Below are 25,487 nucleotides of genomic sequence, written 5' to 3'. Positions count from 1 at the left end.
TGCTGTCTGTCACTTTATGATAGTAGAAGAGTTGTGGAGGAAGGACATTAAATCATTTGAGATGTTTTTGGTGTTATCTTGTATCTGCTAGTTAAATTTTACCACATTATGCAATTAAAGGGCATAAGTTTTAAAGACATTTCAACGATGTTCTGCCTAGTGTAGATTTTTTTTTTCTATATTGTGTTAGTTCTTGACTTGAGGTTGTAAAACCTTAGCTTGAGGGTGACAATGAGGTGAAGAAGAGGCATGTGTATGAACTCGATTTTGTGTGTGTAGTATTATGTGTGTTCTACTAAAGAAGGTCCATAGGTTTTATTCCAAAACCTAATAAAAATTAGAAACCTATTCTATGAGACCCAGGTAAGAATTTGGCATAGAAATGTTAGCCAGGAAATAGAGAAAAGAATACGTTGTTTTCACAGACTCAGCCACAAAGCTACGCCTTCTCCCTCTGATCTCAGCCGCTTACTGTAAAGAATGTTACCTGTAAGTATTGTATTTCAATTTGGATTCTCATGTTTTTGAGTATAATTGTAACAAATTTTATGGTAATTATTTTTGAAAGAAAAACCAAAACATGGTTTAGTTATATGGTAGTTATCCAAAAGTATTGTTTCCAAAGCAGATTCCAGGATAAAAAATTTAACTATCTTGAATAATAGTTTTAAGATCACTTTGATAATTGAGGTGGTAATCGGCTTTGTTGTCTTGTATCTTAACATTCGTGTTTTCATTCACTAAGCTACATATTTTATGTGTATTTCTCCATGTTTCAGAGATATTTTGGCTCAATAAAAATATATTTTTAAAAAGTCTCATGTGGTTTTCTTTTTTAAAATCAGTCAACTAAAATATCTGGTCTATTAAGCAGAATTTATTCTGTTAACACAATCTAGTCTATCATATTTGACAATAGATATTTGTCTAGTGCTTTGAATAAATTAAATCAATCAACAATAATTACATTTTTGAGTATTTAAAAATTCTGTTTATTTTTCTCCTCTACATTTTTTTTTAAGATGGGGTCTCGCTCTGTAACCCAGGTTCCGTCTCAGCTCATCACAACCTCTGTCTCCCGGGTTCAGGCAATTCTCCTTCCTCAGCCTCACGAATAGTTGGGATTACAGGCGTGCTCCACGATGCCTGGCTAATTTTTGTATTTTTAGTAGAAATGGGGTTTTGCCATGTTGGCCAGGCTGGTTTTGAACTCCTGACCTCAAGTGATCTGCCCACTTGTCCTCCCAAAGGGCTGAGATTACAGATGTGAGCCACCATGCCCAGCCTCCTCTACAATTTTATTTCATTATGTTTATTTTCAATTAGTCCAGGTATTGATACTTGTATTATGACCATTAATACATAATCTTGGCAAGTCTTGTGTTTCTGTTGGTAAAACATTTTCATGGACTCTATCACAATGTGATCATTTTTACCTATCTTTAAGCAGTTTTTTTATCACTGTATACGTACATTAATTTTCCATTCTGTGTTGGCAACCTTTTCATATTAACCAAACAACTAAATTTGCTTCGATCACAAATTAAAATTGGGATGAATGGGTAGATATAGATAAAAGATAAATATAATTATAAATGGATGTCAATAATCAACTTATTTTCTGATTGAATTGAAATGTACTGCTTAGGTTACAGTTACGAAAACCAAGTAAGATACATTGGGGGTTTCTTGGTGCCAGCACAGTATTTGAGATAAAAGTTCTAAGAATAGCAAGAGGAGGAGTAATGAATTTAGGGAATCTTTCATTAGTAGTAATGTGTGATTGCTTAAAAAGAAAAGTCTTTTTGAGTGAGAAACAAAAGCAGTGGCAGGAGCACATAATCTTTAGAGAGAAAAAGCCAATACAAAACCTTCCGAGTGGATGGCAGGTAACCCTACATGCTTTAGTACAGTTAAACAAAATAGGAATGTTTAAAGTGTAAAGAAACAATGGAAGGGTAAGTCCATCTTGGAATGTTGAGAGGGAAACATGCCCAAAGTTTCAGCTGTTTTGTGATTCTGGGGGCTTTCTGGGGGGACTGGCTTTATAGTTCCAAGAGCATGTTAAGTTTTTTTCAGATACAATCAATGTTGCAGCCTTTAATGAGAACAGACCACATTAACGTTATTATTTTGATTCTCAAAGGAAAGAATACAAATTCCTCAGCAAGTGCTTTCTGTGTAAAACTGAAAATAATTAAATGGGAAATGATCAAGGAGTTACTTTCAGAAGAGATGTGATATATATGTTCTGTAATTGGTAAAAGCTAAAATAATCATATTAAGATGAGAAAAAAAGTCCTTGATTAAAAGACATTCATCACGCTATTTAAAAAATTTTACAAAATTTTTAGTTTTAATGCATGTTAGTTATTTTTAAATCAAGTTCATGTAACAAAAAGAAGCAAATGTTTTAATAATATATTTATATGGTATCAAAAAGGAAGAAGGCTCTTCTCCCATTTATTTTTCCTGCTGACTCTTGTTTTAAATTCTAATTTCAACACCCTTTGCCAGTGTGGAGGAATGATTTGTCAGCTGCTCTGTGAAGAACAGTAAAATGGGATAGGAATATTTTAAGTGCACAAGTACTGAAAGGAAAGTGCAGGCCTGTTTCCCAAGACTTTAAACTGATGCTATGTTATTTCTTAATAGTGTTAGATCTACTGAATATTTAAAAGCCTTTTAAAAGATAAATGGCCTTTTTTTTTTTCATTCCTCATGGTGCTGATGACTTGGTTGTGTTTGCTTTTGAACTGATGTCATCAGTATTGACTTGAAACATTACGTGGGTCCTGTTCTCATCATGCCTGATGAGTGTACTGGCCAGCTTTTGTTACTGAATGATAATTTTTTATATAAGGAGAATACCAGCAACAAAGGGAAATTCCATGGGCACTGAAAATGGAATCTGCTGGAGTAGGTTCAGTATGTAATTTAGCAATACCTTTTTAAATTTTAGCAGTGAGCTCTGCTGCAGCTTTCCTTGGAAACTCTGGAGTCACGTTCCTTTGACTGTGCCTGTAGCTGTTCATTTTCCCTTGGGCCACACCACAAACCTATATAATAACTCATTTCACTCTGATCTTTGGAAACACTATGTGTGAATCTCTATTTTAGCATTTACAATGCGTGTCATAATTACTTGTTTACATGAAACTCTCCCCTGCTAGAATGTGAGCGCCTTAAGGATGAGAAGTGAGTGCTTTTTTCTTTGCATCTCACCAGCACTCAACGCTGGGTGGAAAGAAGGGAGCCTTGGTAAAGCCTCTTGGACGTATGTTTCATGGTTGAAATCTCTGTTAATTTGAATTAGAATAAGAGAACCCTGTTTTGACTTGAAAGTCCTAGTGAGAGTCACTCCTTAATCAAAATAACTGATACATACATATATATATACATATATATAACTCATATACATAATTTATGTAGCTCTATATTTGAAATATGTATGAAACAACATACATGAAATATATAAATGTATATTTGAAATTATGATCATAAATCTATCTGTAATAACATTGAAATTGAAGAAAGATAATTGTCTCAAAAATCAGTTAAAAATTTCTTCTGAGGTTTCTACTTTTATATGTCTTATCTTTTCATGTATATTTAACCTTTTCTATACAATTAAATGCTGTTATAAATACTTTCCCATCAGTATGCTATTTCACATATAGATTGATTATCTGTGGTATGACGGATGTCACAAATTTCAAAACTTACTTTTTGCCTTTTTGGAGTATTTGACTAGAGAATCCACAGACATGACTGATGAAAAGGGATTATTGGGTTTCACCTAATTCAACTTTAAACTTTCAGTCTGGCTTCGTTTAAACAGGTCAAGATAAATGTGTTCCTGGCTTTATTAATCTTAAGATAGGAAATTCTGTATCCTCTTTAGTAATTCATTTTACTACATTTTATTAAATTTTTATTTCTGTTATGGTGAAACTCATTTTAGAAAGCTTTTAAAATTCATGATACCCTATTCTGTGAAAACAAGCAGAATTAATGTTATTAACAGTCAGCCTATAAAGGTTACCTGTCACTTCAGCGAGGCAGCTGAGTTGACGCAGAGATGCAGATCTTTGTAAGGACCCTCAAAGACAAGACCATCACCCTTGAGGTTGAGCCTAGTGACACCATTAAGAATGTCAAAGCCAAAATTCAAGACAAGGAAGGTATCCCATCTGACCAGCAGCATCTGATATTTGCCGGCAAACAGCTGGAGGATGGCCACAGTCTCTCAGACTGCAACATCCAGAAAGAGTCCACCCTGCATCTGGTGCTGCACCTGCAAGGTGGCATTATTGAGCCTTCCCTCCGCCAGCTCGCCCAGAAATACAGCTGCCACAAGATGATCTGCCACAAGTGCTGTGCTTGCCTGCACCCCCGTGGTGTCAACTGCTGCAAGAAGAAGTGTGGCCACACCAACAATCTGCGCCCAAGAAGAAGGTCAAATAAGCCTCTTCCTTCCTGGAAGGGCAGCCTCCTGCCCAGGATGCATGGTCCTAGGCCTCAATAAAATGTCTCTTTGGTTGACTGGAGCAGCCAAAAAAAAAAAAAGTTATCTATCATTTTGGTATCTTAACATTTAATTATAAATATCAGTTTTTGATTTAGAATTACTATACTTATTAGGTGGGTGCAGTGGCTCATGCCTGCAATCCCAGCACTTTGGGAGGCCAAAGCAGGAGGATAGCTTGAGTCTGGGAATTTGAGACCAACCTGGGCAGCATGGCAAAACCCTGTCTCTACAAAAAATACAAAAATTAGCCAGGCATGGTGGTACATGCCTATAGTCCCTGCTATATGGGAGGCTGAGGTGGGAGGATTGCTTGAGCCTGGAAAGTTGAGGCTGCAGTGATCTGTGTTCATGCCACTGCACTCCAGCCTAAGTGACAAAGTGAGATCCTGTCTCAAGAAAAAAAAAAAAACAAAAGGAAAGAAAAAAGAAATCACTATGCCAATGTGGGAGTTATGATCATCTGTGTTTTTAAAAATTATGCAGGCATGGGGCATAACATTTGTTACAGCTTTTTCATGGCATCTTTGGCTCTATTTTCCAAATAAAATAGAGAAACAATATTTTAAGAAATGTATGGTCCCCTTAGCTTTCTTATTGGGCCTTTTTCAGGAACTATTTTGGTTTTCAGTATTGCTTAACTGTGAAGTGCTAGAATTCATAACCCACTGTCTTCATTTCCTCCATGTTATTAGCTTAATAACCTGAACAAAAATTGATTCTTGTACGTATAATGACATTTTCTGCCTACATCACCTGTTAATCCAGTTTTGAGTTCCCATTACGTTTTAATCATCAGTGGCAACCCAAATTAATTTATAGTATAATCATTCAAAAAGTTTAGTTTGCAGATTTTAAAGTTGCATTTTATATCAATGTTATGCTGTTTTTTATATTTAAATTGCTTTCTATGTGAGTCATTCATGTAATTTTCATCCAAATTGAAATTAACCTTTGTATAATTTCTGCTTTCTTGAAACTACTTTTTCTTTTGAAGATTGGATATTGTATGATTACTGGAGTTGCTGATTGCTAACTACGGAGAGTCAGTGTCTAAAGCAGTTTCTGACTGGGATAAATGAAACTACTTTGCAATAGTCAATGTAATTTCTCTGTAAGGGTCATCGTTGAACAGATGGTTTTCCATCCTGTGGGATTTTAAATCTTGAATTCTACAGAGTTTGATATTTTGCATATTACCAGGAGTTCACCATCAAAGTCATGGATTTCAAGTGATACCTAACTCTGTCTAGCTTTAACAGAATATTAATTTATGCATTATGTTCCAATTCTTGAAAAAAATTGCTACTTAGATGAAATTAGGATGATTGACTTTTGGACTGGGCAAAATTAAACTACAAAGGATGGCTTAAAAAACTAAGAAAGGAGTAAGTGAGGTTCCCTATTCATGCTATGAGAGTCTTTTTTTGGACTCTTTAGAATGAGGTATGGTAGAGTTGAATTCTTTCATGAATGCTACCTCTTTTTTTTCTCTTTCATCTTCTTTTTAAAAATTGATACGTAAAATTTTACATATTTATGGGACACATGTAAAATTTCACATGCATAGAATGTGTAATGATCAGGTCAAGGTATTTGGGGTATCCATCATCTTGAATATTTATCATTTCTATGTGTTGGGAACCTTTCAAGTCCTGTCTTGTACTTACGTTGAAATATACAACACATTGTTACTAACTATAGTCACCCTACTCTACTTTTGAAAATGAGAACTTGTACCTTCTATCTAACTGTATGTTTGTACCCATTAATGAACCTTTGTTCATCCCCTCCTCCCACCCACACAACCTTCTTATCCTCTGGTATCTTAGCATTTTATTATCTACCTTCAGGAGATACAGTTCATGAGATAAACTTTTTTAGCTCCCACATATGATTGAGAATATGTGATACTAGTCTTTCAGTGCCTGGCTTATTTCGCTTAGCATAATGACCTCCACTTCAATCCATGTTGCTCCAAAAAACATAATTTAATTCTTTGTAGTGAAATAGGATTCCATTTTGTATATCCACATTTTCTTTATCCATTCATCACTTGATGGATACTTAGGTTGACTCCATATCTTTGCTATTGTGAGTAGTGCTGGAATAAACATGGGTGCAGGTGTGTCTTCAACATACAGATTTATTTTCCTTTGGACAGATACCCAGTAGTGGGATTGCTAGATCATATGATAGTTCTATTTTTAGACTTTTAAAAAAATCTATTATTTTCCATAGTGGCTAGACCAATTTACATTCCACTAACAGTGTATAATAGTTCCTTTTGTTGGACTGGGTGAGGTGGCTCACACCTGTAATTGCAGCACTTTGGGAGGCCAAGGCAGGCGGATCACAGGTTAGGAGATCAAGACCAGCCTGACCAACTTGATGATATCCTGTCTCTACTAAAAATACAAAAATTATCTAGGTGTGGTGGCATGCACCTGTAGCCTCAGCTACTCAGGAGGCTGGGGCAGGAGAATCTCTTGACCCTATGAGGTGGAGGTTGCAGTGAGCCGAGACTGCATCAGTGCACTCCTGCCTGGACGACAGAGTGACTCCATCTCAAAAAAGAGAAGAGAAGAGAAGAGGAGGGGAAGGGAGGGGAGGGGGGAGAGGAGAGGAGAGGAGAAAAATAACAGTATTTTTATAGGCATTGCATTGAATTCGTAGATTGTTTTGGGGCATTATGGTAATTTTAACAATGTTAATTCTTATCCAAGAGCATAGGATATCTTTCCATTTGTTTGTGTTCTCCTGAATTTCATTCATAGTTTTATAGTTTTTCTTACAGAGATCTTTCACTTTCTTGGTTAAACTTATTCCTAGATTTTTTTTTGTAGCTATTGTAAATGAGATTGTCTTCTGGATTTCTTTTTCAGCTAGTTTGATATTCATGTATAGAAATGCTACTGATTTTTGCATGTTGATTTTGTATCCTGTAACTTAAATTATTTATTGGGTTTAAGAGTTTTTTGGTGGAGTCTTTAAGTTTTTCTAGATAGGAGATTATATCATAGGCAGAGAGGGGCAGTTTGACTTCCTTTTCTCCAATTTGGATGTCTTTTCTTGGTTTCTCTTGCCTGATTGCTCTGGCTAGGATTTCCAGTGTTATGTTGAATGGGAGTGGTGAAGTGGACATCCTTGTCTTGTTCTAGTTCTTAGAGAAAAGGCTTTCTGTTTTTCCTCATTGAGTGTGATGTTATCTGTGGATTTGTCATATATGCCCTTTACTATGTTGAGTTGTGCTCTTCTATGCCTAGTTTGCTGAGAGTTTTTGTGATGAAGCAGTGCATATTTTTATCAGAACTTTATTTGCATGTGTTGAGATTATCATGCAGTTTTTGTCCTTTATTCCTTTATTCTATTGATGTGATATATCATGTTTATTGATTTGTATATGTTGAACCATTCTTGCATCCCTGGGATAAAGCCCACTTGATCATGTGTATTATTTTTTGGATGTGCTGTTGGATATGATTTGCTGGTATTTAATTAAGGATTAGAATTTGGCATTGTAGCCACTTGGTCCTGGACTTTTCTTTGTTAGAAGACTTTACTACTGACTCAATCTCATTACCTGTTTTTGGTCTGTTCAAATTTTCTGTTTATTCCTCATTCAATCCAGGTAAATTGTATGTACCAGAAATTTATTAATTTATCTCCTCTAGATTTTCTAGTTTGTTGGTATATAGCTATTTATATTAGTCTCTGATGGTCTTTTCTGTTACTGTGGTATCAGTGTGTCAGTTGTAATGTCTCCTTTTTCATTTCTGATTTTATTTGGGTCTTTGCTCTTCTTTTCTGTGTTAGTATAGCAAGTAGCTTATCAATTTTGTTTGTCTTTTCAAAAACAACTAAACTTCCATTTTGTTGACTTTTTGTATTTTTTTTTAGTTTCTATTTTAAGTTCTGCTCTGATCTTTATTATTTTTTCTTCTCTAATTTTGAGTTTGGTTTTTTCCTTGCTTTTTTAGTTCCTTGAGGTGTATTTTTTGATTATGAATTTGAAATCTTTGTACTTTTTAAAAAATTTAATTTTATTTTAAATTCGGAGGGTACATGTGCAGGTTTGTAACATGGATATATTGCATAAAGTTTGGGATTGGGCTTCTGGTATTTCCATCACCCACATAGTGAATGTTGTAACCAGTAGGTAATTTTTAAACCTTCACCCCCTTACACCCTTTCTCCTTTTGGAGTCCCCAGAATCTATTATTTCTATCTTGATGTTCATGTGTACCCATTGTTTAGCTCCCACTTATAAGTAAGGACATGCAATATTTGATTTTCTGTTTCTGAGTTATTTTACTGGGATAATGGCCTTCAGCTCCATTTATATTACTGCAAAGGATATGATTTCATTCATTTTTTTTTTTTTTTTTTGAGCCAGAGTCTCACTCTGTCACCAGGCTGGAGTGCAGTGGTGCAACCTTAGCTCACTGCAGTCTCCACCTGCCGGGTTCAAGTGATTCTCCTGCCTCAGCCTCCCAAGTATCTGGGATAACAGGTGTGTGCCATCACACCCAGCTAATTTTTTTATTTTTTATTTTAGGGCAGAGTCTAGCACTGTTGCCTGGGGTGGAGTGCAATGGCACGATCTTGTCTCACTGCAACCTTCATCTCCTGGATTCAGGCAATTCTCCTGCCTCATCCTCCCAAGTAACTGGATTATAGGTGTCCTCCACCATGCCTGGCTAATTTTTTGTGTATTTGGTAGAGACAGGGTTTCACCATCTTGGTCAGGCTGGTCTTGAACTCTTGACCTTGTGATCTGCCTGCCTTGACCTCCCAAAGTGCTGGGATTACAGGTATGAGCCACCACACCCAGCCTAATTTTTGTATTTTTAGTAGAGACGGGGTTTCACTATGTTGGTCAGGCTGGTATCGATCTCCTGACCTCATGATCCACCTGCCCCAACCTCCCAAAGGGCTGAGATTATAGGCATTAGGCACCATGACAGGCCAATTTCATTATTTTTAAGGGTGCATAGTATTACATGATGTATAGGTACCATATTTTTCTTTATCCAATAATCAGTTGTTGATGGGCACTTAAGTTGATTCAATGACTTTGCTATTGTGGATACTGCTGCAATAAATATGAGTGCAGGTGTCTTTTTTTTTTTTTTTTTTTTATTTGAGACAGAATCTTGTACTGTTGCCCAGGCTGGAGTGCAGTGGTGTGGTCTCTGCTCACTGCAACCTCTGCCTCCTGGGTTCAAGTGATTCTCCTGCCTCTGCCTCCTGAGTAGCTGGGATTACAGGTGCCTGCCACCATGCCCAGCTAATTTTTGTATTTTTAGTAGAGATGGGGTTTCACTATGTTGGCCAGGCTGGTCTGGAACTCCTGACCTCATGATCTGCCCACCTTGGCCTCCCAAAGTGCTGGAGGTGTCTTTTTTACATAATGATAAGCTATCTTTTTGATGTAGGCATTTATTGCTATAATAAACTTTTCTTAGAACTGCTTTTGCTATATCCCATAGGTTTGATATGTTGTGTTTTGATTTTTAATTGTTTAAAGAAATTTTTTTATTTCCTCCTCAATTTCTTCCTTTACTAAGTTCTCATTCAGGAGCATGTTGTTTAATTTCTATGTATTTGTATAGTTTTAAAAGTTCCTCTTATTATTGATTTATCGTTTTATTCCACTGTGGTCTAGGAAAATACTTGATATGATTTCATTTAAAAAAATTTTATAATGACTGTCTTTTTTTTCTTTTTACTGTTTTGACTTAAAATCTGTTTTATCTAAGTATAGCTACTCCTGCTTTTGCTTCTATCAGCATGGAATTTTTTTTTTCATTACTTTCAGCCTGTGTATGTCTTTACAGGAAAGATGAGTTCCTTATAGGCAGCATATAGTTGGGTCATGTTTTCTTTTCTTTCTTTTTTTTTAAATTCTTTCAAACTGTCTTTATCTTTTAAGTGGAATATTTAATCCATTTGCATTCAAGGTTACTATTGATATGTGAGGGTTTATTCCTGTTGTTTTATTAATTGAAGTAATTGTTATTTATATTCTTTGTTTCTTTCATTCTCTCTTATTGTTTATCTTGTGGTTTGGTGGTTTTCTGTAGAGGTAACATTTGAGTCTTTTTATTTGTGTTTGCTTCACCAGTGGTTTTTATAGTTCCATGTATTTTCATGATGGTAGATTTTATTCTTTTACTTCTAAGTATAGGACTTCTGTAAGCCTTTATTGGAGGACAAGTCTAGAGATGATGAATTTTCTCAGCATTTGCTTATCTGGGAAATACTTTAGTTCTCTTTCATTTATGAAGAATAAATTTTCTGGGTATAGTATACATGGCTGTCAGTTTTTTTTTTCTTTCAGCTCTTGTAAATATATCATCCTACACTCTTTTGGCCTGTAAATTTTCTACAGAGAAATCTGCTGTTAGTCTGATGGGAATTCCTTTATAAATGATTAGATACTTTTCTCTTGCTGCTTTTGGAATTTTCTCTTTGTCTTTGACTTTTGACAGTTTGACTATACTTTGCTGTGGAGAAGTCCCTTTTGAATTATGTCTATTTGGGGAATCTCTGCGCCTCCTGAATCTGGATGTCTAAATTTCTTGTTAGGGTTGGGAACTTTTTTTTTTTTTTTTGGAGATGGAGTCTCGCTCTGTTGCCAGGCTGGAGTGCAGTGGCATGATCTTGGCTCACTGCAACCTCTGCCTCCCAGGTTCAAGCAATTCTCCTGCTTCAGCCTCCAAAGTAGCTAGGACTACAGGCACGTGCCACCATGCCCAGCTAATTTTGTATTTTAGTAGAGTCGGGGTTTCACCATGTTGGCCACGATGGTCTTGATCCCTTGACCTTGTGATCTGCCCACCTCGGCCTCCTAAAGTGCTGGGATTACAGGCATAAGCCACTGTGCCTAGCCTGAGCCACTGTGCCTGGCGAGGAACTTTTTATCTGTTATTTCATTGAATAGGTTTTTTGACTCTCTCATTTTCTCTTCATCTTCTGGAACACCAAAAATGCAAATATTTGGTCACTTTATGGTATCCTCTATGTCACCTAGGGTTTGCTCATTCTTTTTTTTTCTTTATTTTTGTCTGACTAGGTTATTTCAGTAGACCAGTCTTCAAGTTCTGAGAGTCTTTCTTCAGCTTGATTTAGTCTGTTATTGAAGCTTTTGAATATATTTTGTATTTCACTGATTGAATTCTTCAGTTCTAGAATTTCTGTTTGATTCTTTTTTGTGATATCTTTTTGGTAAATTTCTCATTTATATCCTGAATATCTGGTTTATTTGTATTGTTTTTCTGAGGTTTTTTGGTATCTCACCAAGTTTCTTTAGTACAAATGTTTTGAATTGTTTTTGGGATTTTGTAAATTTCTCTTTGATTAGAGTTGATTGCTAGAGAATTATTACATTCTTTTGGAGGTGTCGTATTTCTTCTTTTTCATGTTTCATGTGTCCTTATGTTGCTCTCTGCATATAAAGTGTAACAGTTGCTTCTTTCAGCTTTTTTGAGTTTGCTTCATACGGGAGGACTTTTTTTTGGAAGATGTATCATGCTGTTGGTTGGATAGGGCTCTTGGCTTTAATTCTGGGTAATTTCTTTGGCTCTAAACAGTGTCAGTGCTGTGTGGGATTTCTTTGGTGGCTTAAGGTGTAGTTGTTAGTGGAAGCTGTGGTGAAATTTTCCTGGGGACTGGGATGCCAGTTGGGCCGGTTTTGCGGCCCCAGTGGTGGCAGCAGTGAGCTGAGTGTGCCTGTCCTTGGGCTTAGGGTGATGTATGCTGGCACTGGCATTAGTGGGTCCAGAAAGGCTTATTCTTGGGCCTCCAAGTGACTTGCTTAGGTGCCAGGAATGGCAGTGGTGGGTCAGGTGGGTAGGCAAGTTCTTGGTCCCCTGGGCAGCTTGCAAGGAGTGAGTTATGGCAGTATCAGTGGTGGGACAACTGTCTGAGACAAAAATAGTCTGTGCTGGTGTTGGCAGTGGCTGTGACAGACTGGGTGGGCCAATCTCCAGGCCCTCAGGCAGTTTGTGTGTGTGGATGCCAACTGTGGATGCCAACTGTGGTTGTAGCAGCAGGTTGGGCGGGCCTGACCACAGACTCTGGGAGGAGTATACCAATGATGGTGGACTTGATCACCAGGCCCTGGGATGGCATGCTTAGTTACTGGAAGAGGAATCTTCAGGTGGGGTTTGAAGCATCTGTACTACAGCCCTGCTACTGAGTAGGGCAAGATGGCTTTCAGTGGGAGCAGCTGTAAGCAGGCAGCTGGGGTGCACACACTTAGCTCATGCTTTGGCTTTGCAGTAGCCCATAGTGGCAGTGGCTGTGAGCATTTGAATTTGTCCTTGGGGTGTGTGAAAGTGCATGACCCCTCTGTTGGTGGGATGAGGTCACCACCAGTGACTCCTGCATTGGCCCTGGCAGAGGCTGCTGTAGGCAGGGAATGTAAATGGTACTCTAGGGATGTGGGGATGCAGGGGCTGTTGGGACACAGGGAAGTTTGCAGTCCGGTGGGGGCTGAGTTCTCAAAATGGTGCTGTGCTATAGCTGCTTAGGACTCAGGGTTTGTGGGACTCAGTATGAGCTCTCTCTCTGAAGCAATACTATTGCACAGTCTCCAGGCAGCTCTCTGTGTTGGTCTCAGAGCCTGCAGGGTCAAGTATTTCCTGTGTTTCTTTTGTGACTAGGAGTACAGGAGTTCACAGTAGGAATGTGGACTGCTGGGGGATCTCTTACTTATCGTTTCCTCACATTAGGGAGCCTCTCCAGGCTCCCAGCTGATCTCAGTCAAGCAGGCTGCCTTGCTTCCCTTTCCTTTCTTAGTTTAGGTGTTTCTGTCACTTCTCTGTTGAATGCCAGTGTTCTTTCTTAGATGATCTATTTAAAGTGTGATTATCTACTTGCTATTTGGGTTCTTCTTTGTGGAAGAGAAGAGTACCAGATGCATCTAGTCAGCCATCTTGAACTTGCCACTTTCCGCTTTCACTGACTTTCAAATCATGTATTTTTAGAGAAATAATGAAGGTACTTGTACTTTTTTTCCTAACATTAAAATGTGTTTTGATTAAAGACAGTAATGCCCTGTATAGCAGGTATGTAGCTTATTTATATTTGTCTTCTTAGTGCCTACCACACAGTGGCTATTCAGTAATTTCATGAATAAATGAGTAAATGCATTGACGGATGAATGAAAATTCCTCAGTTATCAGTGTGGAAATTTTTAATCATTAGGCTATGTTATCCTGACTGTTTGGCCCTTTTTGGAACCTATCTCTACTAGGTAAGTCCTCACTGGGACATTAAGCTCTAGATTCTAATCTCTAATGTTATTATTACCATGATTTTCAGAAAGAAATTAACTTCCTCTCATTTTAATGAAATATTAAATGCTCTTGCATATGTTTTAATAGAATTAGCACATTATGATTTCTGATTGAAATCTTTTTTCATTTTGGCTTGTTACTAAATAATGTATCAGTAGTGAACGATTTATTATAAATAAATCGTTAAATATAATTCACACAAATTGTCCCTTGAGGTCTAATATCTTTTGTATAAAGAAATGTTTTTAAAAATAAGTATTTTGTGATGGTCATAGGCTTCTGAAGTTCTTAGAGAGGGATATATTGATTATAAGAAATATTTTCATGATAATATGGCAGAATAAAATTTTTCTAGATTTTATGGTGATTCTTTACTTTTTTTTAAAAACTATTTATTCTGTGTGTGTGTGCATGTGTGTGTGTGTATGTGTGTGTGTGTGTGTGTGTTATACTTGCATCTGTTTCTTCATCTGTGCCCAAAAAAATGGGTTCTCAAAATTTCAGTTAGCTTTCTATTCTTATCTCTCTGTAGACAGTTTCTCCTTTGGAAAATAGCATCGATATTTTCAGGGATTCAAATATTACTTCTTTGAAGTTAATTTCAGAATATTTGTCTTTAGTTTTAATACAACTGAGCTCCAATTCTAATATCATCAAATTATGTAATGTACATTTCCACCTGGAGATCTCCCAGATAGTCCAACTTCAGTATGTCTGAAATAAATTTTTTCATTTTTATCATCAAATGTGCATTTCCTCCTGGAGTTTTCTCAGGTAGTCCAAGTGCAGTATGTCTGAAATCAATTTTTTCATTTTTATTGTTCTCCGTAGCTTCAGAAACTTGGATTTACCTTCGATCCCACTTACTTTATCTCCCTGAGTTTCTTCTTTTCTTTTTCTGGGAGTTACCTTTTGTATCATTTCCTTTCTTGTTGTTCTTCTCCAAATTTAGCCATTTATCCTATTGTCCCATAATAGATTTCCTTACAGCTTCTTAACTTTTCTTTTCATCTACCCCCACCTCCCTGAATAAATACAAACTGGATACAACTGTTTACTTCAGCATATTGCTTTCCCCCAAACAACTTTCCATGCCTTGTAGCCTCCATAGTTAATATCTAAACTCAATGGCCTGGTTCAAGGTCTAAATGTTGCCTCATTCTGCATTTCTGGTTTTGGTTCCAGTCCTTCAGCTTCTGAATTCTTCCTCAGCAGATCAGCACGTGGACTCTTTTAGCATGTCTTGATTTTTTGTTTTTTGCTCATGCCCCTTTATTGTCTTAGTTTTCTTTTTATGAATCTAGCCCATTTCAGGAAGCTAGGTTTTTGTTGTTTTGGACCCTTCTCAGAATTCCTGTAGCACTTATATAAGCCATTTATTTAACAGTTAATTATTGACAATGTGACATTTTATATATTTTGGTCCTATATTATTTATTTCAAGTTTTCTTATTTTTCCATGATTATATGTTTCTTCACAAACTAACTGTAAAGTCCTAAAATCATCTTTAAGATCAGAGACTATATATATACCTTTAAATATTATTAAAACTTTTTATATTATTGAGGAAAAACCTCAAAAGACCCATAATTCTGTAATTATAATTAAGCTTTTATTGAGTTATATCTTTTGTAATATTTTCTATCTATCTAAAAATATTATTTCAGAAAACATTGAAAACATTATTAAGACTCTCCTGTGTGCCAAGAACAAGTCTTAGGAGCTGCCAACTCTGTTCATCTCACTCCAGTATAGCACTGTACATAGCGTAATAATTGGTAACATTAGTTGATAAAGCAAAAAAATTAACTCATCAGTCAAAAGAAATATATAATTAAAATTGGGTGGGCCCTATTTGTACATGTCTTAGTTACTGATTTGTCCTCATAGTATTCTATAAAAATAATTCCAGGAGCCTCTTTCAGAGAGGCCCCTGACTTTAATTTATTAAGATATTAATATTATACAATAGATGTTTCATAATCTCTAAATATGAAAATAATGTAAACATTTTCAAAAGGAATAAAATGACAAAGAGGAAGTTATACTTGTATGAGTAAGTGAGTGATGTACAAACACTATAAATATTTTAGCATTGAATGGCTGAATCAATGAATGAATTAGAGAGTAAATGAACCACCATAGAGATGTTATCAATTCAAAGATACCTTCTAAGTTGTTGTGGCATTAGAAGGAGAAATCTGGGCCAGGCTCAGTGGCCAAAACCTGTAATCCTAGCACTTTGGGAGGCCAGGTGGGCTGATGATGAGGTCAGGAGTTTGAGACCACCATGACCAACATGGTGAAACTCTGTCTCTACTAAAAAGACAAAAATTAGCCAGGTGTTGTGGTACATGCCTGTAATCCCAGCTACTCAGGAGGCTAAGGCTTGGGAATCCCTTGAACCTGGGAGTTGGAGACTGCATTGAGCTGAGATCACACCACTGCACTCCAGCCTGGGGGACACAGCAAGATTCCATCTCAAAGAAAAGAAAAAGAAGAAGGAGAAATCTACAAAGAGAAAATAATGGATGTCTTTTAAAAAATCAAGACTTTATTTTATTTTTTTAAAATTTTTTGAGACAGAGTTTTACTCTTGTTGCCCAGGCTAGAGTGCAATGACATGATCTCGGCTCACTGCAACCTCTGCCTCCTGGGTTCAAGCGATTCTCCTGCCTCAGCCTCCCGAGTAACTGGGATTACAGGCATGTGCCACCATGCCTGGCTCATTTTTTTAGTATTTTTAGTAGAGACGGGGTTTCTCCATGTTGGTTAGGCTGGTCTTGAACTTCCAACCTCAGGTGGTCCGCTGGCCTCTGCCTCCCAAAGTGCTGGGATTACAGGCATGAGCCACTGCGTCCAGCCCGACTTTTTTTTAGAGCAGTTGTAAGTTTACTTAAAAACTTCTGCTTAATTTTTAAAGAAAAGTTGAGCAGAAAGGCCACAGAGTTTCCATATTTTCTCTTAGATACCCCTTTACAAAGTTTTCCATATTATTAACATCTTGCATTATGGTAGTACATTTGTTACAGTTGATAAGCCAATATTGATACATTATTATTATTAACTGAAGTCCGTAGTTTACACTGGTACTCTTCCTTTGTGTTATACAGTTCTATGGGCTTGCCAAATGCAAAATGTTATTTATCCACTATTACAGTATTATACAGGATGGTTTCACTGCCCTAAAAAAACTCCTTTGCTTCACCTACTCATCTTTTCCCCTTGCTTTTTGCCAGGTGGATTCACAGCTGAATTCTAACATACATTCAAAGAAGAATTGATACCAATCCTATTGACATGATTCTATTAGATAGAGGGAATCCTCCCTAAATCATTCTATGAAGCCAGTGTCTCCCTAATATCAAAACCAGGAAAGGACATAACAAAAAAAAAAAAAAAAAAAAAAAGGAAAACTACGGCCCAGTGTCACTGATGAACACAGATGCAAAAATCCTCAACGAAATACTAGCTAACCAGGTTTAACAGCATATCAGAAAGATAATCCACCATGATTAAATGAATTTCATACCAGGGATGCAGGGATGGTTTAACATACGCAAGTCAATAAATGTGATACATCACATAAAAAGGATTAAAACCAAAAATCCCATGATCATCTCAATAGAAACAGAAAAAGCACTTGACAAAATCCAGTGTCTCTTTATGATGAAAACCTCAGCAAAATTGACATAGAAGGGACATATCTTAACTTGAATAATACAAGGGAAAAAAAAAAGCTCTGGTTGTCATTGAGTATTTAAATAATTAAACTTTTTCTTTAATATAAACTTATCAATTATACTTCTTTTTAAAAATTTACTGATGCCTCAGCATTGGCCATATACATGTTTTGCTTTATAAGTAGTGCAGGCATTCCCAATTCCTGCCTCCCATTCCTTATAACTTTTTTTATACATTTTACATATTCATAAGCTATAGTCATTGAATACATTGTTCCTTTTATTATTTTGAAAACACTGTTGTCTGTAACATTCATCTCTTCTTTATATAATCCAAGTTTCTAACCTAGCGCATTGTCCTCTCTTAAGAACTTCTGTTAACATTTCTTTCATTTCTTTTTTTCCCCTGACACGGAATCTCACTCTGTCACCCAGGCTGGAGTGCAATGGGCACAGTCTTGACTCATTGCAACCTCCACCTCCTGGGTTCAAGCAGTTCTACTGCCTTAGCCTTTTGAGTAGCTGGGATTACAGGTATGTGCCACCATGCCCGGCTAATTTTTGTATTTTTGGTAGAGACAGGGTTTCACCATGTTGGCCAGGCTGCTCTCAAACTCCTGACCTGGTAATCCACCCGCCTCAGCCTCCCAAAGTGCTGGGATTACAGGCACAAGCCACCATGCCTGCCCAACATTTCTTTCAAGATAAATTTCCTTATTTATCAGTTCTAGGAGCTCTTTGAAGGAGTCTTTAGGGTTTTCTAGGTATACACTTATATCATCAGCAAGCAGCAACAGATTGACTAACTCTTTAATGATTTAGATGCCCTTTGTTTCTTTCTCTTGTCTGATTGTTCTGGCTAGGACTTCCAGTACTATGTTGAATAGAAGTGGTAAGAGTGGGCATCCTCATCTTGTTCCAGTTCTCAGGGGAAATCCTTTCGACTTTTTTCCATTCAGTATAATGTTGGCTGTGGGTTTGTCATAGATAGCATTTATTATGTTAAAGTATGTCCCTTCTATGCCGATTTTGATGAGGGTTTTGATCATAAAGGGATACTGGATTTTGTCAAGTGCTTTTCCTGCTTCTATTGAGATGATCATGGGATTTTTGTTTCTAATCCTGTTTATGCAGTGTATCACATTTATTGACTTGCATATTTTAAACTATCCCTGCATCCCTGGTATGAAACCCACTTAACCATGGTGGATTCTTTCTGATATGCTGTGGAGCTTGCTTAGCTAGTATTTTGTTGAGGATTTTTGCATCTATGTTTATCAGGGATATTGGGCCATAGTTTTCCTTTTTTTGGTATGTACTTTACTGATTTTTGTATTGGGGTGATACTGGCTTCATAGAATGATTTAGGGAGGACTCCCTCTTTATCTTGTGGAGTAGTGTCAATAGGATTGGTATCAATTCTTCTTTGAATGTCTGATAGAATTCAACTGTGAATCCATCTGGTTTGGGCATTTTTGTTTGCAATTTTTTTTACTACCATTTCAGTCTCACTGCTTATTATTGGTTTCTTCAGAGTTTCTATTTCATCCTGGTTTAATCTATGAGTGTTGTATATTTCCAGGAATTTGTCCATCTTCTCTAGATTTTATAGTTTATGCACATAAAGGTGTTCATAGCAGCCTTGAATAACATTTTTTGTATTTCTGTGGTATTGCTTGTAATATCTCTCATTTTGTTTCTAATTGAGCTTAGTTGGATCTTCTCTCTTCTTTTTTCTTAATTTCTTTTTTTTTTTTAATTGTACTTTAGGTTCTGGGGTACAGGAGCAGATCATGCAGTATTGTTGCATAGATACATACGTGGCAAGGTGGTTTGCTGCCTCCATCCCCCCGTCACCTATATCTGGCATTTCTCCTGATGTTATCCCTCCCCAACCTCCCCACCTCCCCCACTGTCCCTCCCTTAGCTCCCCTCAACAGACTCCAGTGTGTGATGCTCCCCTCCCTGTGCTCATGTGTTCTCATAGTTCAACATCTGCCTATGTGTGAGATGCAGTATTTGGTTTTCTGTTCTTGTGTCAGTTTGCTGAGAATGATGGTTTCCAGATCAATCCAGTCCCTATAAAGAACATGAACGCATTCTTTTTTATTGCCATGTAGTATTACGTGGTGTATATGTGCCACATTTTCTTTGTCTAGTCTATCATTGATGGGCATTTGGTGTGGTTCCAGGTCTTTGCTATTGTAAACAGTGCCACAATGAACATACGTGTGCATGTGTCTTTATAATAGAATGATTTATATTCCTTTGGATATATACCCAGTAATGGGATTGCTGGATCAAATGGAATTTCTATTTCTAGATCTCTGAGGAAGCACCACACTGTCTTTCACAATGATTGAACTAATTTACACTCCCACCAACAGTGTGAAAGTGTTCCTATTTCTCCACACCCTCTACAGCATCTGTTTTCTCCTGATTTTTTAATGATTGCCATTCTAAGTGGCGTGAGATGGTATCTCAGTGTGGTTTTGATTTGCATTTCTCTGATGACCAGTGATGTGAACATTTTTTCGTATGTTTCTTGGCCTCATAAGTGTCTTCTTTTGAAAAGTGTTCATTCATATCATTCACCCACTTTTGAATGGGTTTTTTTTTTCTTGTAAATCTGTTTTAGTTCTTTGTAGATTCTGGATATTAGGCCTTTGGCAGATGGGTAGTTTGCAAAAACTTTTTCCCATTCTGTTGGTTGCCAGTTCACTCTAATGATTGTTCTTTTGCTGTGCAGAAACTCTTCAGTTTAATTAGGTCCCATTTGTCTATTTTGGCTTTTGATGCCAATGCTTTTGGTGTTTTAGTCATGAAGTCCTTGCCTATGCCTGTGTCCTGGATGGTTTTGCCTAGGTTTTCTTCTAGAATTTTTATGGTGTTAGGTTTTATGTTTAAATCTTTAATCCATCTGGTGTTAATTTTAGTGCAGAGTGTAAGGAAGGGGTCCAGTTTCAGCTTTCTGCACATGGCTAGCTAGTTTTCCCTATACCATTTATTAAACAGGGAATCATTTCCCCATTGCTTGTTGTTGTCAGGTTTGTCAAAGATCAGATTGTTGTAGATGTGTGACGTTTCTTCCGAGGCCTCTGTTCTGTTCCATTGGTCTATATCTCTGTTTTGGTACCAGTACCATAATGTTTTGATTACAGTAGCCTTGTAGTATAGTTTGAAGTCAGGTAGCAAGATGCCTCCAGCTTTGTTCTTTTTGCTTAAAATTGCCTTGGCTATGTGGACTCTCTTTTGGTTCCATATGAAGTTTAAAGTGTTTTCTTCCAGTTCTGTGAAGAAGGTCAATGGTAGCTTGATGGAGATAGCGTTGAATCTATAAATTATTTTGGGCAGTATGGCCATTTTCACAATACTGATTCTTTCTAACCATGAGCATGGAATATTTTTCCATCTGTTTGTGTCCTCTCTCATTTTCTTGAGCAGTGGTTTGTAGTTCTCCTTGAAGAGGTCCTTTATATCCTTTGTTAGTTGTATTCCTAGGTGTTTTATTCCCTTTGTAGCAACTGTGAATGGGAGTTTGGTCATGTTTTTGCTCTCTGTTTGTTATTGGTGTATAGGAATGCTTGTGATTTCTGCACATTGATTTTGTATCCCAAGACTTTGCTGAAGTTGCTTATCATCTTAAGGAAATTTTGGGCTGAGATGATGGGGTCTTCTAAATATACAATCATGTCATCTGCAAATAGAGACAATTTGACTTCCTCCTTTCCTAATTGAATACGCTTTATTTTTTTTTCTTGCCTGATTGCTCTGGCTAGAACTTCCAGTACTATATTGAATAGGAGTGATGAGAGAGGGCATCCTTGTCTAGTGCCAGTTTTCAAAGGGAATGCTTCTTCCAGTTTTTGCCCATTCAGTATGATATTGGCTGTTGGTTTGTCATAAATCGCTTTTATTCTTTTGAGATATGTTCCATCAGTACTTAGTTTATTGAGAGTTTTTAGCATAAGGGGCTGTTGAATTTTGTTGAAGGTTTTTTCTGCATCTTTTGAGATGATCATGTGGTTTTTGTCTTTGGTTCTGTTTATGTGATGGATTACATTCATAGATTTGCATATGTTGAAGCAGCCTTCCATCCCTGGAATGAAGCCTACTTGATCGTGATGGATAAGCTTTTGATGTGCTGTTGCAATTGGTTTGCCAGTATTTTATTGAAGATTTTTGCATTGATGTTCATCATGGATATTAGCCTGAAGTTTTCTCTTTATATTGAGTCTCTGCTTGGTTTTGGTATCAAGATGATGTTGGTTTCTTAAAATGAGTTAGGGAAGATTCCTACTTTTTGTATTTTTTGGAAGAGTTTCAGAAGGAATGGTACCAGCTCCTCTTTGTACGTCTGGTAGAATTCAGCTGTGAACCTGTATGGACCTGGACTTTTTTTGGTTGGTAGGCTACTAATTGCTCTCTCAACTCCAGATCTTGTTATTGGTCTATTCAGGGATTCAAGTTCTTCGTGGTTTAGTCTTGGGAGAGTGTAAGTGTCTAGGAATTTATCCATTTCTTCTGGATTTGCTGATTTTTGTGCATAGAGTTGTTTGTAGTAATCTCTGATGTTGGTTTGTATTTCTGTGGCTTCAGTGGTGATATCTCCTTTATCATTTTTTATTGCATCTATTCGATTCTTCTCTTTTTTCCTTTTTATTAGTCTGGCTAGTAGACTGTCTATTTTGTTGATTTTTTTCAAAAAACAGCTCTTGGTTTATTGATTTTTTTGAAGGTTTTTTCGTGTCTATCTCCTTCATTTCTGCTCTGATCTTAGTTATTTCATATCTTCTGCTAGGTTTTGAGTGTTTTTGATCTTGCTCCTTTAGCTCTTTCAATTTTGACAATTGGGTGTCAATTTTAGGTCTTTCCATGCTTCTCATGGGGGCATTTATTGCTATAAATTTCCCTCTAGACACTGCTTTAAATGTGTCCCAGAGATTCTAGTACATTGTATCTTTGTTCTCATTGGTTTTGAAGAACATCTTTATTTCTGCCTTCATTTCATTGTTTATGCAGTCGACAGGAGCAAGTTGTTCAGTTTCCATATAGTTGTGTGGTTTTGAGTAATTTTCTTAATCCTCTAATTTTATTGCATTGTGTTCTGTTAGACTATTCATTATACTTTCTGTTCTTAATTAAGTGGTCAATTTTAGACTAAGTGTGGTGTGGTGTTGAGAAGAATGTGTATTCTGTGGATTTGGGGTGGAGAGTTCTGCAGATGTCCATTAGGTCCACTTGGTCCAGATCTGAGTTCAAGTCCTGGATATCCTTGTTGATTTTCTGTCTTGTTGATCTGTCTAATATTGACAGTGGAGTGTTAAAGTCTCCCACTATTATTGTGTGGTAGTCTAAGTCTCTTTGTAGGTCATTAAGAACTTGCTTTATGTATCTGGGTGCTCCTGTTTTGGATGCATATATATTTAAGATAATTAGCTCTTCTTGTTGGATTGATCCTTTTACCATTATGTAATGTTCTTTTTTGTCTCTTTTGATGTTTGTTGGTTTGAAGTCCGTTTTATCAGAGACTAGGATTGCAACCCCTTCTTTTTTTTTGCTCTCCATTTGCTTAGTAAATCTTCTATCCCTTTATTTTCACTCTTTGTGTTTCTTGGCACGTGAGATGGGTCTCCTGAATACAGCACACCAATGGGTCTTGACTTTTTATCCAGTTTGCCAGTCTGTGTCTTTTGATTGGGGCATTTAGGTTGTTTACATTTAATGTTAATATTGTTATATGTGAATTTGATCCTGCCATTTTGTTACTGGCTGGTTTTTTTGCCCGTTAGTTGACACGGCTTCTTCATTGCATCGTTGGTCTTTACCATTTGGTATGTTTTTGTAGTGGCTGGTACTGGTTGTTCCTTTTCATGGTTAGTGCTTCCTTTAGAAGCTCTTGTAAGGCAGGTCTGGTGGTGACAAAGTCTTTCAGTACTTGCATGTCCATAAAGGATTTTACTTCTCCCTCACTTATGAAGCTTAATTTGGCTGGATATGAGATTCTGGGTTGAAAGTTCTTTTCTTTCTTTTTTTTTTTTTTCTATTTTTTGAGACGGAGTTTTGCTCTTGTTACCCAGGCTGGAGTGCAATGGCGCCATCTCGGCTCACCACAACCTCCGCCTCCTGGGTTCAGGCAATTCTCCTGCCTCAGCCTCCTGAGTAGCTGGGATTACAGGCACGCGCCACCGTGCCCAGCTAATTTTTTGTATTTTTAGTAGAGACGGGGTTTCACTGTGTTGACCAGGATGGTCTCGATCTCTTGACCTCGTGATCCACCCGCCTCGGCCTCCCAAAGTCCTGGGATTACAGGCGTGAGCCACTGCGCCTGGCCGAAAGTTCTTTTCTTTAAGGATGTTGAATATTGGTCCCCACTATCTTCTGGCTTTTAGGGTTTCAGCTGAGAGATCCACTGTGAGTCTGATGGGCTTCCCTTTGTGGATGACCTGACTCTTCTCTCTGGCTGCCCTTAGCATTTTTTCCTTCATTTCAACCCTGGTGAATCTGATGATTATGTGCCATGGGGTTGCTCTTCTTGAGGAATATCTTTGTGGTGTTTTCTGTATTTCCTGGATTTGGATGTTGGCCTTCCTTGCTAGCTTGGGCAAATTCTCCTGCATAATATCCTGGAGAGTGTTTTCCAGCTTGGATTCATTCATCCCATCACATTCAGGTACACCAATCAAGCGTAGATTAGTTCTTTTCACATAATCCCATATTTCTTGGGGGCTTTGTACATTTCTTTTTACTCTTTTTTCTCTAGTCTTGCCTTCTCATTTTATTTTATTGAGTTGATCTTCAATCTTTGACATCATTTCTTCTGTTTGATTGATTTGGCTATTGAAACTTGTCTATGCTTTGCGAATTTCTCGTGCTGTGTTTTTCAGCTCCATCAAGTAGTTTATGTTTTTCTCTAAGCTGATGATTGTAGTTAGCATTTCGCCTAACCTTTTTTCAAGGTTTTTAGTTTCTTTGCATTCGGTTAGAACATGTTCCTTCAGCTCAAAGAAGTTTGTTATTACCCACCTTCTGAAGCCTACTTCCGTCAATTCGTCAAACTCATTCTCCATCCTGTTTTGTTTCCTTGCTGATGAGGAGTTGTGATCCCTTGGAGGAGAAGAGGCATTCTGGTCTTTGATGGTTTCATCCTTTTTGTGCTGGTTTCTTCCCATCCTCATGGATTTATTTGGCTTTGATCTCAGGGAGCCACCTGATGATGCAGTCTGTCCCTTGTCTGCCTGTAGAGGCGCTGCTGAGTTGCCACGGACTCAGTCCAGCTGCTGTGTAGGCTTCCTGTGTCTTTTGTTTACACGGGAAGATTAGGCCCACCTCTGTAATGGTATATGCCCTTCCCCTCACTGAGCTCAATCCTTCCAAGTCGAGCTTGAACTGATGTGTTGGCTGTGAAACCCTCAAGCAAGAGGGCTTCAGCCTGCTGGGCTTTGTTGGGGGAGGGACTTGCCTAGCTTGTCACCTGTCTCCCTGATTTTAGCACCCCCCCCTCTCTGGGGGGCCATTAGCTCTATCCCACAGGCTCTCCTGGCCAGTCAATGCATCTGCATAGATCTGTGTCGAGAATCCAAGGCACCAGCCGGGGCTCCTATTCAACTCTGTGCAGGTAACTTGGGCACTTTTCAGCCCAGTGAAGATCTCCTGGTCTGTGGGTTGCAGAGGCTTTAGGAGAAGCGCCGTATCTGGACCAGTGTGCCGGAGGGGGGAAGCCCCTGATCCTCTGGTCAGATGCACTTCCCTGGTGGTGCAGGACCCCGCCCCCCCTCAGTTTGCCCTCTTTGGGGTGTGCCCACTGTCCAACCAGTCCCACTGAAATGAACCTGGTACCTCATTTGAAGATGCAGAGATGATTTACTTTCTGCATTCTCTCACTGGGAGCTGTACACCAGACCTGTTTCTATTCGGCCATCTTGGAGGAAGTTTTCTCTCTTCTTTTCTTGGTTAATCTCGCTAATGGT

At 37.7% G+C, this 25,487-nt stretch overlaps 2 protein-coding genes across 3 annotated transcripts in view; both read left to right on the top strand.

Moving 5' to 3' along the window:
• The window catches only part of MACROD2 (mono-ADP ribosylhydrolase 2), a 2,078,532-nt gene that overhangs the window by 154,310 nt on the left and 1,898,735 nt on the right, over positions 1–25,487 (top strand). The gene's annotated exons all lie outside the window — the stretch shown is intronic.
• LOC105732687 (ubiquitin-ribosomal protein eL40 fusion protein-like) lies at positions 3,867–4,545 on the top strand. Its single transcript, XM_064372003.1, has one exon. The coding sequence runs from the start codon at positions 4,082–4,084 to the stop codon at positions 4,526–4,528; it is 447 nt and encodes a 148-aa protein (XP_064228073.1). The 5' UTR covers positions 3,867–4,081; the 3' UTR covers positions 4,529–4,545.

Source organism: Aotus nancymaae, unplaced genomic scaffold, assembly GCF_030222135.1.
Source record: "Aotus nancymaae isolate 86718 unplaced genomic scaffold, 86718_ANA_hifiasm-v0.15.2.pri h1tg000001l, whole genome shotgun sequence".
In the NCBI taxonomy this organism is placed as follows: domain Eukaryota; kingdom Metazoa; phylum Chordata; class Mammalia; order Primates; family Aotidae; genus Aotus; species Aotus nancymaae.
The sequence above is the reverse complement of the archived record's forward strand: the minus strand, read 5'-3'. Positions and strand labels throughout refer to the sequence as shown.

Excerpts from the sequence above, each read along its gene's own strand:
- LOC105732687 (XM_064372003.1), top strand. The coding sequence starts at position 4,082 with ATGCAGATCTTTGTAAGGACCCTCAAAGACAAGACCATCACCCTTGAG.